This window comes from Ctenocephalides felis, unplaced genomic scaffold, assembly GCF_003426905.1.
Source record: "Ctenocephalides felis isolate EL2017-DRISC unplaced genomic scaffold, ASM342690v1 CF-g0.4_SCAFFOLD_01886, whole genome shotgun sequence".
Classification (NCBI taxonomy): domain Eukaryota; kingdom Metazoa; phylum Arthropoda; class Insecta; order Siphonaptera; family Pulicidae; genus Ctenocephalides; species Ctenocephalides felis.
Window position 1 is genome coordinate 19,267,909 of NW_020538040.1, and position 13,602 is coordinate 19,281,510.

Sequence of the window (13,602 nt, forward strand, 5' to 3'; positions counted from 1 at the left end):
TTGGTCTCACTCGATTCAGAATGGCTTGAAACGTCGAGAAAACTTAAAATTAGCGAAACGGATATTTTTTTTGGAAACAAACTTCTCCTTCGGAAAGTTAATAATTTGGTTAGTTATAAGTTGATAATACTGCAACAATCTAGTGACAAAGATTAAAGAAAACAAATAAGTATAAAAAGTAATTTATGGAAGCTCTCTAAATAATATTCTCAATATCCAATCGTCAGAAGATTTAAATGCAGAACAACGATGAAACCGTTTAAAACGTTTTGAATAAAATAGTGACCATTACACCTTACGATTAGCAATATGCATTTGAGTTGAGAAGTGATGGTAAATTCCGTTGTGTGTTGGTGTTGATGGCATTTGATTATTTGCGTATATTCAAGTATAATTGTTTTAAGATCTTTAAGTCTGACGCGAAACCTTGTCGGCATTGAGAACAGAAGAACTTTCTCCTTATACGGGAAACGTGCAAAGCGATAAAACAGTGTCGTAGCCTCATAAAAAATTAAACAAAAATATGAAGATGATTCGTTCATAATTCGTTATTAAATTTTTATTTTATAGCTAAGCTTTGTAATCGAAGCATAGAAGAAAAATCACATAATTTGTAATGGAATATGTAATGGTATATAAGTAGAGTCTGCAGATATATTTTTTGATAAAGAATTAAATAGAAAACTTTTGATAAAAAAATCCTGATTATATAATTTCAATTGTGTGTAAAATTTTAATATATAATATGTACGTGTATTTAAATAACGATTAATGATCCCACCGCTGCCACCATAATTCTATATGTACTCCAATGTACTCAATGTACTAAGATATAAATTAACAGTTTATCAGATCATTTGCTTAAAAATCATATGACTGATCTCATATCTTAATAATTATATGACTAAATCCATAACTTTGCTAGAAGTATCAAAAATTTATAAAGTTTATCATTCTCTAAAATCTAATCAATGCGATTTTCAACTGCTATTTTTCGAATAGACTTGTAATATCTGTAACTGTATTAATTATAAAGCTCAAACGCGTACTTGTATGTCCTAATAGCAACAGGATTTATATCATTCAACCACATTTGGTAGGACTATAATATTTTAGGATGTTCTTTGAGGACCACAATCTCTATCTCTATTTTAACCCTTTCTACTCGAATGCCGCCGTTCCGGCGCAAAAATCGTATAGATCTCGAAATTCGCGAGTGAAAAGGGTTAAGTTACATTAAAAATGCCAAAGAGATCATTTAATATTACAAAGAAAAGGTCTAGCTCATTTTTACCAAAAACCAATCAGCACGATTTCCAACTGAAATCTTTTCATCAGTTTATAAACTTTTAAAATCGGTTTAGAATTTTTTTGAAAACATTGACGAAAAAATTTGCTCTTTTTTGCTAATTCTAAAAAAAGGCGTTTGATCGATCGTCGCACAAAACTAGTCAAAGCTACTCCTTATCAAATTTGACCACATGGCTTTTTTGAAATCTGTGAAACCGTTTTTGGAAAAACGTCGAGAAAAATTCAAATTTTAGCATACATTCACATACACACACATACTTTTCCCAATTTGGTGTCAAGCAAACTAGAATGAATTAATAAAAATAAAATTATCAAGCCGGATTTTCTGGTTAAAACATAAACCTCTCCTTCGGCAACTTAATATGTAAGTATATAAATAAAATTAATAAACACAATATTTTTTCATAAGTCTGCACATTAATAAATTTGCAAAACATATTAGCATGTTAATTAGAAACATTTATTTTTTCAATAAGAACAATCGAATACGCGCATGGTACAAATGAACACCTCGTAAGAGATGAATGATTTAATTTTTAGTAGCGGACTTTCTGAATCACAACAAAGTCACGAAACGAAAAAATAACATATTTCATTATTGTTTTATGAATAAAACGGTACACTGATTTATTAATTAATTATAAACGAATCATGATAACGAGAAGTGTGTTTATTTGTGTGGTTCTGTTTGCGGCAATAGTTAACTGCCATCCGACAGTTTACAAGAGAAATCAGTATGATCACCTAGAACCTGGTATTGTTATGGATATTCATTAAATAAAACATCAGCAATGTATAAATTAAACAGTAATTAAGTGTGAATCGAAATTATCAACTTATCAAAGAAGAAGTTTGTGTTTTTACAACGGAATCCGATTTGCTAATTTTATATTTTTCGATGTTTCAAGTCATTCTGATATTTTAAGTCATCAAAATTAGAAAATAATATGTGTCTGTGTATGTGTGCTAAAATTTGACCTTACGCCTATGTTTTTTCAAAAACAGTTGCACCGAGTTCAAATTTTGAAAGGTCATTTGATAAAATTCTGTAAGGACGTTGATTAGTTTTGAGCGTCGATCGTCCTAGACGTTTCTTTATAATAAGCAAATAAGTGCAAAACTTTTAAATCAAGGTTTTCACCAGAAGGCCTCACCTGATTTTAAAACATTCAAAATCCGTTTGAAAGATATCATTTGGGAATTATGCCGATTTGTTATTGGTAAACACGAGCATCAACCGGGCCGTTTCTTTGCAATTATTGAAAAAAAAAAAGATTTAACAATTTCATTGAATCTTTGCATATTGATGAAGTCCATAACCTAAATGAACATCCCAAAATAGAATATTTCAACGTAAATTATATCTAAAAATCATTAAAATGTGGAATAATCACAATCAAAAGTTGCATAATTTCAATTCTTATCGATTAAGTTGATAATTTACACATATTAGAAAGATCATGCAATTAGCCTGGTTTTGTTTAATTTTAATGCAATAAATGAATATTTTAAGTTTTAAGTTCTTAAAATTCAAAATTGCCTATGAACCCCCTATAATATTTTAATTTAGAGTCATTTTCATTGAATCATTAATGAATGTGAAATTTTAAAATGATGTTCGTTTTGATCTTAATCACAAGGACAATTATTAATCAAAAGTATAATATATATATTATAATAATTTTTCGATTGACTATAGTCATTCATGATCATACAAAAGAAAATTGATCGATAAGCATTCAAAATATTAAAAAAGTTTTGAAGCAAATAGTATTTTTTTTAGATCAATCCACGTGATATCATTACATACTTTGTTATAAAATGATATTTTACATCAGTGGACATAACAGATGTGGGATTTTATAATATTTCAGACATGATTGCAGTATCATCTACTGTAATACCTGTACCAGAATATAACATCCACACAAACATTGAAAATGTCGAGAGTGCTGATGATAAAACAATAAAATCAAAATTTAGCATGATGTTCCCGCTAAAACAATACTTCATGAAAATGCATAAGGCTGATGAACCGTATAAACTCATCACAGGTAACGCATGTCTATTGCTAAATAATACAAGTGCTAATTTAAGAGAATTATGTGAAATAATTCATTTTATTTACTTTATAATTAGCTTTAAAATTAAAAAGTAATGGATTTACCTTGTAGTCATCGACTTTTAGCACTTCATTGAATCAGTTTTTGAATTTAAAAAATAATTGTTTTCAATATATATGTATCTTTTATTTCAGTGCAATCAAAGAAAGCCGCTTATCAGGCGCTGAGGAAGGCTGAAGAAAACTAAAACTGATAAAACCAGTTGAAAGCTTAACTAATACCAAAATTCTAATACATGGTACCTGGATTATTTGTTAATCATTTGTTGATATGCAACATGGGCAGTCAAGTTTTACTAAAAACATAGAAGTCTATAATTAGAACCTGATAATATCTTTGACGTCTTAGATAACATGTTTTACCCTAAAAAATGTACCTAAATCTAAATAAAAAGTGAAAAATAATATGAAGAAAAAATCTTAAAATCTGTGCTTAAGGGGGAATTCTGGTCTAGATCCGTATATACATGTGAATGGTGTATCGAATAAGACAGTTTCGAGAAAAACGCGTTTAAAGTTTCGCACAGAAAAGAAACAAAAGTACACATATTCTTGAAAAGCTTTTCAAATTGCAAAAAAAAACAAAATCGTTTTTTTTTTTTAATTCTAGACCAGTACACCACCCCTTAAGGAATACTGTTTTATCTAAAAATTCCTTCCCAGTTGGAAAAATCTATTTCTTGACTGCTCATACTGCATAGTTTCATAATTTAAATAAAATTATATATAATATATAAGTATGCACTAATTTATTGACAAAGTTTTTATATAAAAGTGTTTGTAGAAATTATATATTAATTATATACGCTTGTTTAATAATAAAATAATAAAAATAACTTAAAATACTTATATTTTTATTCTTTCATGAGAGACATTAATATCCATTACATCATTCATTCTATTTCATAGTAAACAAAGATAATAAACTTATACATCAATTATAGATAAAAAGAATTAGAAACTCGTGGAGGAAAAATTAGTCATCAGTTTCCATAAGAGGATCATCTGCTAAAAACAAAAACAAATTTATATAACATATATGATTGAACTAATTAAATAGATGATGCCAAATTATAAAAATTTCTACTTACCGTTCTCACTAAACATATACTCAGCTTGATATTCTTTCAAAAACTGTGATGATCGATGTTCATCCAAAAACAGGGAATACACTCTTTTAATATCATCCATAGAAACCTTAAATATTTTCGTTCTATTTATTTAACTATCACATTATGAAACGATTTTAAGATTTAAGAACTTAAATGCATAAAAATTTAAACATGTTTTATCTACCAAGACCTACAGAGACAGTGCTTCAAACATAAATAAGCCGATCATAAAAATAATAAACAAAAAATAAAAAAACAAAGGTTTAAAGACCGAAAGCTTAAAAGCTAAAAATTAGCTATATTTTACTATTAAGTTAGCAAAGAATATGTAGAATATATTTCATTAGTTTTTCAGCACTTCAGAAAATTAAAAAATAACAAAATACTACATAATAAGCTAAAATAATAATAAAATAATAAAATAACCTGCTGCATTAGCACATAAAATACATATAATAATTTTTCAAATTGTTTATAAATTACCTCAACAGATTTACGTTTGCGACAAACTAGCCCAGCTGTTGTAATTAGTTGAATTGCGTAACGCAAAGACGTTTCCATTGCTATTCTGGTCAAAACGGTCATAGCATCAGCAGACATTTGGCAATCTTCTTCTTCACATCTGTATGTTCAAAATGAAATAAGTATAATTGATATTTTGTTCAAATGCACAAATACAATTCTAAAATAGTAAAACTCAAACATCTAATCCAAACTCATTTGTGTTATACACAAATTTCACTTACATACAATTACATAAAATTTTTCTAGCAATATTTGCAACTAAGATTTAAACAATATTTGCAAGGTCAGTTAGTATATTTATTGTTGTGCACCACTGCTATAATTTAATAAAACATTGGACATCAATGAAGTTCTAGTAATTTCTGTCATCAGAATGATTACAAGTGATGAGAAGAAACAGATCAAATTTACTTCGTGGTGTAGTTTACTAAGATTTGCATTTTACACTTGAATGATTTTTTTATCATATTTAGTTAGATTAGAATTAATTGACATAATATTCTGCTGTCGGCTATGAAACCAAAAACTTAATCTTTTAAAATGTAGTTTTGTAGTCATCATTTTAAAAATTAACTAGTCTTTTGAGAATGTCAATGTGTTTCTGAATATCTTATATAAATTTTATGTAATAGAAGTAATAAGTTATAATTGTGACATAAAACCTATATTTACCTGATTTTTATAATCTCCATCAATTCATCTTCAACATAGGGTTTAGTTGGCACAATTATCATTCTATCTAATAAGTCAATAGGAATTCCATGGGGGCTCCTATAATTTGTTCCTCGAATTCTGGTTATGCCTCTATTTGTTGCCATTATTACAACAGGTGTCATCTCGTTCTCTAAAGCTCTGTTCAAGAATGAAAAACATTCTATGTCTAACATATGAGCCTAAAATTAAAGATTAATGTTACAAATATTTATAATAAAAAAACAATATTAAGAGCAATCAAAATGCACACTGCAACTAATATTGTATTCAAACATAATTGCTAGTTTGTCAGTTTTAAAAAACTGGTCAATTGAAAAATTATGAAATTTGAAAGCCGGTAGAAATTATTGGTTACCAATTGTATGAATGTAATGCAAATGTATAAATGTATGTTTTGTTAATGTTTCAAATCATTTGAGTCAAATGAGACCAAATTTGTAAAGGGAATATATGTGTATGAGCCGAACATCGACCTTTCATCGGTGTTTTCTTAAAAACGGCTGAATCAATTTCAAAAATTTAAATGCCATTTGATAAAACTCAAAAAGAACTAGCGTTTATCTGTTTTGTAATTAACAGAAAAGTAGATTTTTTACCACATTTTAGCCCACAAATTTTAACCAATTTTAAAAGTTCAAAAACTGTTCAAAATATATTGGTTTCTTCTGAAAATATTACTATTGAAAAAACGGTTTTCTAAAATGTCGGTTTTTGTAAAAACCCTAATAATCTACTCAGAAAACTTAAACAGCATTTACCTCATCAATGAACAGAACCCCTGGAACAATCTCAGCTTTTCCTTCCTCTCTCCATTCGGCTACCTTACCATTTATTTGCTCACGAACCTCAGTTTTGATCTCACCAGTATCTCCAGAGAACAAAGCCAGAAATCCATGAGTTCTACTATTTATAACATCGACCTCATGCAAAGTCACAGTATGAACAACTTCTTTGCGTTTTTGTAATTCACCCTCAGGACATTGGATGAAGCGAGTTTGAGCTCCAGTGGCATCATAATCACGAGCCCTGGCAAAAGATCTGCCCAATTTGCTGATCTTACCAGTGGCTTTATCAATTGTGATTACATCCCCACTCACTACTTTCTCTTTTAACAAACTTTCAATCATTTTATTGCCCAAATCATAGTTTGTTTCCATTTCTGTTGTTTTCAGAATCAATTTTCCCATCTGATAGAATAAAATGATAGAATAAAATAGAATAGAAATTTATTAAAATTAAATAGTTAGAATTCACATCATTATGATGATTTAACAAATATTATATGTAAATTATGATCAATATGACTATACATTAGTTATTATATACAGTATATTATTTAGAAAACAAACCTTACTTCCGGAACCTGTAGCTGGTTTATCAATTTGTATTTCAACCACTTCACCTTCAATGATTTCAGTCTCCTCTCTATAATAATGTGTTAATTTAATACCTAGTACTTGAAAATTTATAGTTATATGAAGATCTATACATACTTTATTCTGACACCAATACTTTTGCGAATAGCTTGAGTTATCGCTTCAGTTTTGCTCATTTCCAATGAGTAAATTTCGCTTCCAGCCATGCAAGTGAATGGAGTATCATGTCCCAAAGATTGTGCCATCGCCATGGCAATGGCAGTTTTACCTGTGCCAGGTTGACCTGCAAGCAAAACTGCTCTACCAGCTATTTTACCTGTAAAATGAAACACATTCTGTTTTAATAGGCCTGTGATACAATTTCCATGATTTACTTGTGGAATATTGTAAGCACATATAGTACTGGAATTATATTAAAAAGCTTAAGACATAGAAGGAGAATATATTACTATTTTATTCTATGAAGTACCTTCTTTAATCATCTGTACAATTAAGCCAGCAGCACGTCGAGCAGTCTTCTGCCCGACCATGCCCTGAGAAACAGTCCTAGCTTCAAGACAATCATTTAAACCTAGGCCACGAATATGAGAATGAGCCCCAATTCGTTCAATACGCGTTACCTCGCGCACTTCTTGCACTTTCATAGCAGCGGCGCTCTAGAATCATCAATTTTTATGAATATACAAAAAACATTAGTTATTTTTACCTAATGATTTATTTAATTATAATACTTACAGCCATTTTTGATAAGGGTTCTTTCGTGTTGAGAAAACCTGATATCGTTGTGCAATTAATGTATGCAATTAAAATAAACAACAAGAATGTCGCTAAGGAAACGTGAACGCAACGGGCGCCGACACATAACCTCAAAACAATCGTCTAATAAACAAGGTAACGGGGTTGCCATATTGGATGATTAATGCGATGTATCAAAACAAGTCAAAATACAAAAAAATACGCTTCTTATGGTCAAAATGTTATTTTTGAAATCATTCAATTAATTCCTCTATGAAGAAAGGAAAATTATTCCTTATTAATCAATTACAAAAAAAGAATTGTAAAAAACTAGCTAAAACAATAGTTTTTATAAACTATAATGCGCGCCTCTTTTGAATTTTGCACTCAGGTACGAAAATTTCTAAATCTTCGTGAATGTAGACTATTCTGTCTTGTAAGGAAGACAGTGCAACTTTTAAATTCTTGTTATTTTTAGTATACTGAACATAGTACTTTTATTATCAGTAATTTATTAAAAGATCTTCATCGAGAATGCCTGCAACATTAATTTCAAAACCAAATTAAAAAAAATTATAAAATTATTTATTAGGTTTACACAATTATTACAAAATAGAATTAACTTAGAAAATATGCAAATTTGAAATATAAGATAAAGTAATTAGAAATTCAAAGTATTAAAATATAAATTAAAAGACAAGTTTATGACAAAAATGCTTTATGGAGTCTTATTTAAAAACAACTGTATCAAGCATAGCACCCAAACATTGCACAATATTGTTCGTCATTAAAACATCAACTTTTTCTTCCAAATGCCTCTTGGGATCTTGTTTTCCAACATTCTTAATAGCTAGTTGCTCTGGAGTCATTTTCTCTTCATCTTCTAATGCTTTATTATAATTTTTAGCTAATTCCAACATGTCTGAAACTATATTTTCATTTATACTACAATGTTCTTTATAGTCAGCTAGAGTGAGACCATCCATCCATGATTTCTTATGGAGATTCAAGAGCATCTTTTGCTCTAATTCATTCTTTCGGTAATTAATGCTGACTGAATAATAATGTCGGTTCAGCCCATGTATCAATGCTTGAACTGAAGGTTTTTGTAAATGCCCCAAATTAGATGTTGTTTGTCGAGGCTCTTGTCCTAAAACCATGAGATTTGGCTGAATCAATCTAAAGGCATCAATAACCACTTTGCCTTTCACTGATTGTATAGGATCTACAACAACAGCAACTGCTCTTTCCGAGAGGGCCTCAAAGGATTGTTGGGTATTGATATCCACACCTAGAAAAAGTAATATTTTATGATATTCTAAATTGAAACAATACTAAAAAATAGACAAAGTTGATCCAACAAATCAGTATACACCGATCGCCCATTTTACACAGAAGATAAATTTCCTAAAAAACATGTAACTCGAAAAATTCATTTTTATGAAAAAACCTTGCTAAACAAAAATCACTATAAAAACCCCTTTTTATCAGTTTTTAATATGATAAATAACAAACACATTGAACAAAAAATATTAACGTATTAAATACCAAATAAATTTCATGATTTCAATATTATTGCAAATTATTGCAACAAAACAAGTATCAAAAATATTATTTTACACTATTAATTATATAAAAACACTAATTAAAAATAAAGTTTAAAAACAATTATGCTTTTTGTTTTGGTATTTTAAACAATCAAACTTATACACCAATAAAATTCAGTTTTTTTAAAGTTTGCATCTCTTATCTCAATTTTGTGTAATTTTAACACTCTTATTAATTTAAATTTATGTTATTATTTATCATTATTGCTAGATGTGAATTATTTAACAATTGTAATAAATATTGTAATTGTAAACTATTTATACAAGTCATTGTGTATATGCATAATAAAATTTAATTTTAAATTACCCGAAAGCCAGCACCCAAAACCAGGATGTGAATGGTACCACCCAACAACCATTTCTGGGCGACCAGTTTGTTTTAACATATCCAACATTTTTGCCTGAAAAACTGGATCTACAGCTTCAACAGATACACCAGTACCAGTTTGGGGCATGGCAAATACGTCGATTACTCTCACAGTGTAGTCATCAACAAATTCACCTAAACAAATTAGTTCATTAAAACAGTTAGTGATTAATGAAATATATTTATAATAAAATAGTATCCATATGAATTAAGATTTACAAAACATAAATTAATAACAGAAACAAAAATACCTAACATAAGACCCATAACTTCCATAGGAACACCAGCTCTACCATGTTTCAACATTTTTAATAAAGCCAACGAAGATATATAAACTTGTTCAGCTGTATCAACAACTGGAGGGTCTGGAGGAGGATTTACTGAGTGAAAACCACCCCCTAAACGTAGAAGTCGTTCCATATTTCTTCAAATTCTGTAATTATGACAAAGCAGTTTAGCTTGTTTGACACTTCGCATAGGTTATTTTTTATGATATTGAATTGAATTAATTAACAATTAAAACAATAGCGGTTATAGAATTTTTAATAATTATATATTGATGTGAACATGTTATAACATTTACCTAAGCTTTAATGGCAAAAATATAATTGCACAAAACAAAAATAGCGATTTATGACAAGTATATTAAAAACTGCAAAATCACACAAAGCAAACGGAAGCGACAACTTCACTCGCTAAACACAGAATGTGTAAACATCGGGTCACACAGAAGAAATTAAGCGTCAAACATCACTAGCAACTTCTGTCACTTAAAAAAAAATCTCATATTATGCCGAAAATAGCCGAAAAGAAAACGATTTTAAATAAATTATGCGAACGACAGCATATTATAATTACTTATCTCGACACAGGTTTCGCCTATATGTATGTATCCATAGATAAAAGAAGAGTATGCATCAAAACGGACCTTAAATAATTATGTATAAAATGAAATAGAAAACTACAATAATAACATTGCAACATTAACATTAACATATGGTACGTTTCTTATTTTTATCTCATATAAATGAAAGCAAATATTTAGTAAAATAAATTATACTATGATACAAAATATACCGTGTGTGGCCTAAACTCAATAACTGTGTCTTAAGTCACTAATGAGCGCTTAACCGTAGATTGTTTCTTCAGAAATACACATGACAGCCGACAGCTGACAGTTGAAATATGCGCACGAATTAAGCAATATTTTAAATATTTTATCCTATAATATTTATTAAACTTTAGGGTAAAATGACAACTGCCGAAATCAATCCCAGAAACCCAAAGGGCTTAGGTACATTTTTAGTTAAACAAGTTGTAAGCAAATTTGATGTTATTTTTATATATTATTGCAGGAGACCCTGAAGATAAAACTTTGAGGAAAGTAGAAATTGACGTTATGATACCAAAGAAAATGCGTGACAGGGCCAAAAAAGAAAAATGTGTTCAAGAAGTAGCTGAATTTGAAAAATGCTGCAAAGCAGCTTCATTTGCCATGGTCTTCAAATGTCAAGATGTGAATAAAGCACTCAAAGCTTGCTTGACCGACTGGTATAGAAATGAGGAATTCAAACAAGAATGTACAACAGAATATTTAAATGAAAGAAGTGAATACAGGAGAACAGGAATAACTCAGAAACAAAAAGCTGAAATGTTAAAAAATCAATGATGAATGTTTGTTTATAACTTACATTCATGTATGTATTTAAATTTGTATATTTAGCATAGAAAAAGTAATAGATTTATATCATTTATTTGGTTATTTAATTTTTAGTCTAAATTCTAACTGATATATGTTGCATACTTTATGATTTCATAATAAGCCAATTTTTTCTTTGTATGTTCGTACACATTTATACATATTTGACTAAAAATAAGACTATTTGTTGATTCCTTTCACAAAATATCTTTCAAAAATATTTTCTTTAAATGCACTTCATTGACTTTAACATCACATATTTTGTCTAAATCATTGTCAAAATCTTCAGGAAAAAATACTTGTGCCAACAGTACTTCCTAGAATGGTAAAATTTACAATTTAAATGTGATAAAGCAGATCGTTAAACTTTTATAAATTACCTTTCCTGACGCATTTGCTAATCTTGTGATTGCATTTATTTGATATTTATTTAATTCTTTACCATATTTATTTTCTACATCATGAGATTGAATAACTTGTATTTTAACTGCATAACTAGCATGATAAAATATTGGACCATCTTTGTACAAAACTATAAAAATTAAAAATAATTTACTTAAAAAATTATAATTTGCACAAGCACCGGTTATAATGAAATGTTTCCAATTATAATAATACTTACGAAAATCACTTCCATATTTTAATCCAGACTTCACTACCCATTCTTTGGATCGAAAATAATGATATACTATATATTTGTGAACAAAATCAGGTTGTGTATTCAGGAATAATTTCCAAATTTGTTCTGTTGTTAGCAATTCACCTAATTCGTTTTGTATTTTCAAACAACCTACTCCAAATGTTAAAAAAAATGCTTCTTCCAATGATAAAAAATAGGATTCTCTATATGATTCAGTTTGTTTGATATAACTAGGTAAATCAGAATAAGTAGATTTCAGAACTTCAATATCAGTTTCAATATCTTCATTATCACTGTCTGGTAAAACTATAAACTTATCCAAATTTCTATCACCAAAACTAATATTTGTATTGCTTAATAATGTCTCACGACTAATGTATTGTCGCTGTTTCAAAATTTTAGGAACATTCTTGTTTTTATTTATTTCTAGAGGCAGTGAACGAGATAATGAACCCTTGCCAAAAAATCCATTGTTATATAAATTGTCTACAGCATTTACATTTTTAATTGTCACACCAAATCCATTAAAAACTCCAATAAATGTTTCACTTAAAGTGACTTCATTTGTGAAAGGATGCACACACATTCCAGGCAACGGAAATTGTAATTCTACATTAGTTCTTTTGCGTTTAGGGGCTTTAATTTCCATAACTTTATTTTCAAAAAAAAAAAAAAAACACTAATATACTTAATAAAAATTATGTTAAACAAATCTAGATGCTCTATATAAAACAAAAAAATATTACATTACGACACACAATAAAAAAAGAAAAAATTAATTGAAAGATACAAAAATTATTTGAGAGATACAAAAATTAATTGAAAGAAACAAACATTAAATTAATACAAGACCGAAAAACATGACACAGTAGTTCAAATTATGTTATAAATTGTTGTCTTTGATGGGACTATGCTGTGGTCGTAGATATAGGATACTGGATTCACCGGAATCTGCGTGGTCTTTGGCTTTCGGACGTTGGAGAATAATACAGGAAAGTCAAAACAAATGGTAAGTTAAATCACTCAATAGTAGCAATTACTTATTCTTTACCAATAATTGCAACACTTTATATTTTGAAACTAAAAATTCGTTAATTCAGGTTCTCACTCATTTGTATCTAGCATTATTTCGAAATGCTTAATTATATAAAATAAATGTTCTGATAATAAATATCCTTCTTTGCTGTAGCATTTTTAAATATTCACTATGACATGAACAAATCTAGTTAATTTATTAATTTTGCCAATTTCATTGCTCTTTTATGTTTATTTCAAAAATATAACTTTTATCAGTTATCATTCAGCTAACCTCAAACGAAAATTGGCACTAATTTCCCTAAATGATTTGTTTTCACTACATTGACCTGACCATTGTGTATTTACCACAAAAATCG

At 28.7% G+C, this 13,602-nt stretch overlaps 5 protein-coding genes across 6 annotated transcripts; 2 read left to right on the forward strand and 3 right to left on the reverse strand.

Annotated features, from left to right (window-relative positions):
• The first annotated feature begins 1,864 nt into the window (after positions 1-1,864).
• LOC113378284 lies at positions 1,865-4,050 on the forward strand. The gene is made up of 3 exons (XM_026618810.1): positions 1,865-2,065; positions 3,186-3,365; positions 3,569-4,050. The coding sequence occupies exons 1-3, from the start codon at positions 1,963-1,965 to the stop codon at positions 3,619-3,621; spliced, it is 336 nt and encodes a 111-aa protein (XP_026474595.1). The 5' UTR covers positions 1,865-1,962; the 3' UTR covers positions 3,622-4,050.
• A 218-nt stretch (positions 4,051-4,268) lies between these two features.
• Positions 4,269-8,014, reverse strand: LOC113376701 (ruvB-like 2). Of its 2 annotated transcripts, none has more exons than XM_026616717.1 (9): positions 7,896-8,014; positions 7,630-7,816; positions 7,278-7,476; positions 7,134-7,209; positions 6,543-6,971; positions 5,743-5,963; positions 5,029-5,167; positions 4,525-4,630; positions 4,269-4,441 (listed from the first exon to the last, which is right to left on the reverse strand). In XM_026616717.1, exons 1-9 carry the CDS (start codon positions 7,899-7,901, stop codon positions 4,410-4,412), a joined length of 1,395 nt encoding a protein of 464 aa, XP_026472502.1. In that variant the 5' UTR covers positions 7,902-8,014; the 3' UTR covers positions 4,269-4,409. The 2 variants fall into 2 exon arrangements, with proteins under 2 accessions (XP_026472502.1, XP_026472503.1); XM_026616718.1 differs by having other exon boundaries at positions 4,387-4,438.
• A 478-nt stretch (positions 8,015-8,492) lies between these two features.
• Positions 8,493-10,582, reverse strand: LOC113378865 (26S proteasome non-ATPase regulatory subunit 14). Its single transcript, XM_026619497.1, has 4 exons — positions 10,453-10,582; positions 10,121-10,302; positions 9,810-10,004; positions 8,493-9,186 (listed from the first exon to the last, which is right to left on the reverse strand). The coding sequence occupies exons 2-4, from the start codon at positions 10,287-10,289 to the stop codon at positions 8,624-8,626; spliced, it is 927 nt and encodes a 308-aa protein (XP_026475282.1). The 5' UTR covers positions 10,290-10,302; positions 10,453-10,582; the 3' UTR covers positions 8,493-8,623.
• A 103-nt stretch (positions 10,583-10,685) lies between these two features.
• Positions 10,686-11,601, forward strand: LOC113378869 (COX assembly mitochondrial protein homolog). The gene is made up of 3 exons (XM_026619501.1): positions 10,686-10,754; positions 11,115-11,163; positions 11,225-11,601. Exons 1-3 carry the CDS (start codon positions 10,701-10,703, stop codon positions 11,536-11,538), a joined length of 417 nt encoding a protein of 138 aa, XP_026475286.1. The 5' UTR covers positions 10,686-10,700; the 3' UTR covers positions 11,539-11,601.
• Positions 11,602-11,687: 86 nt separating this feature from the next.
• Positions 11,688-12,830, reverse strand: LOC113378867 (tRNA-splicing endonuclease subunit Sen2). Its single transcript, XM_026619500.1, has 3 exons — positions 12,191-12,830; positions 11,949-12,100; positions 11,688-11,885 (listed from the first exon to the last, which is right to left on the reverse strand). The coding sequence occupies exons 1-3, from the start codon at positions 12,792-12,794 to the stop codon at positions 11,766-11,768; spliced, it is 876 nt and encodes a 291-aa protein (XP_026475285.1). The 5' UTR covers positions 12,795-12,830; the 3' UTR covers positions 11,688-11,765.
• Positions 12,831-13,602: the final 772 nt, after the last annotated feature.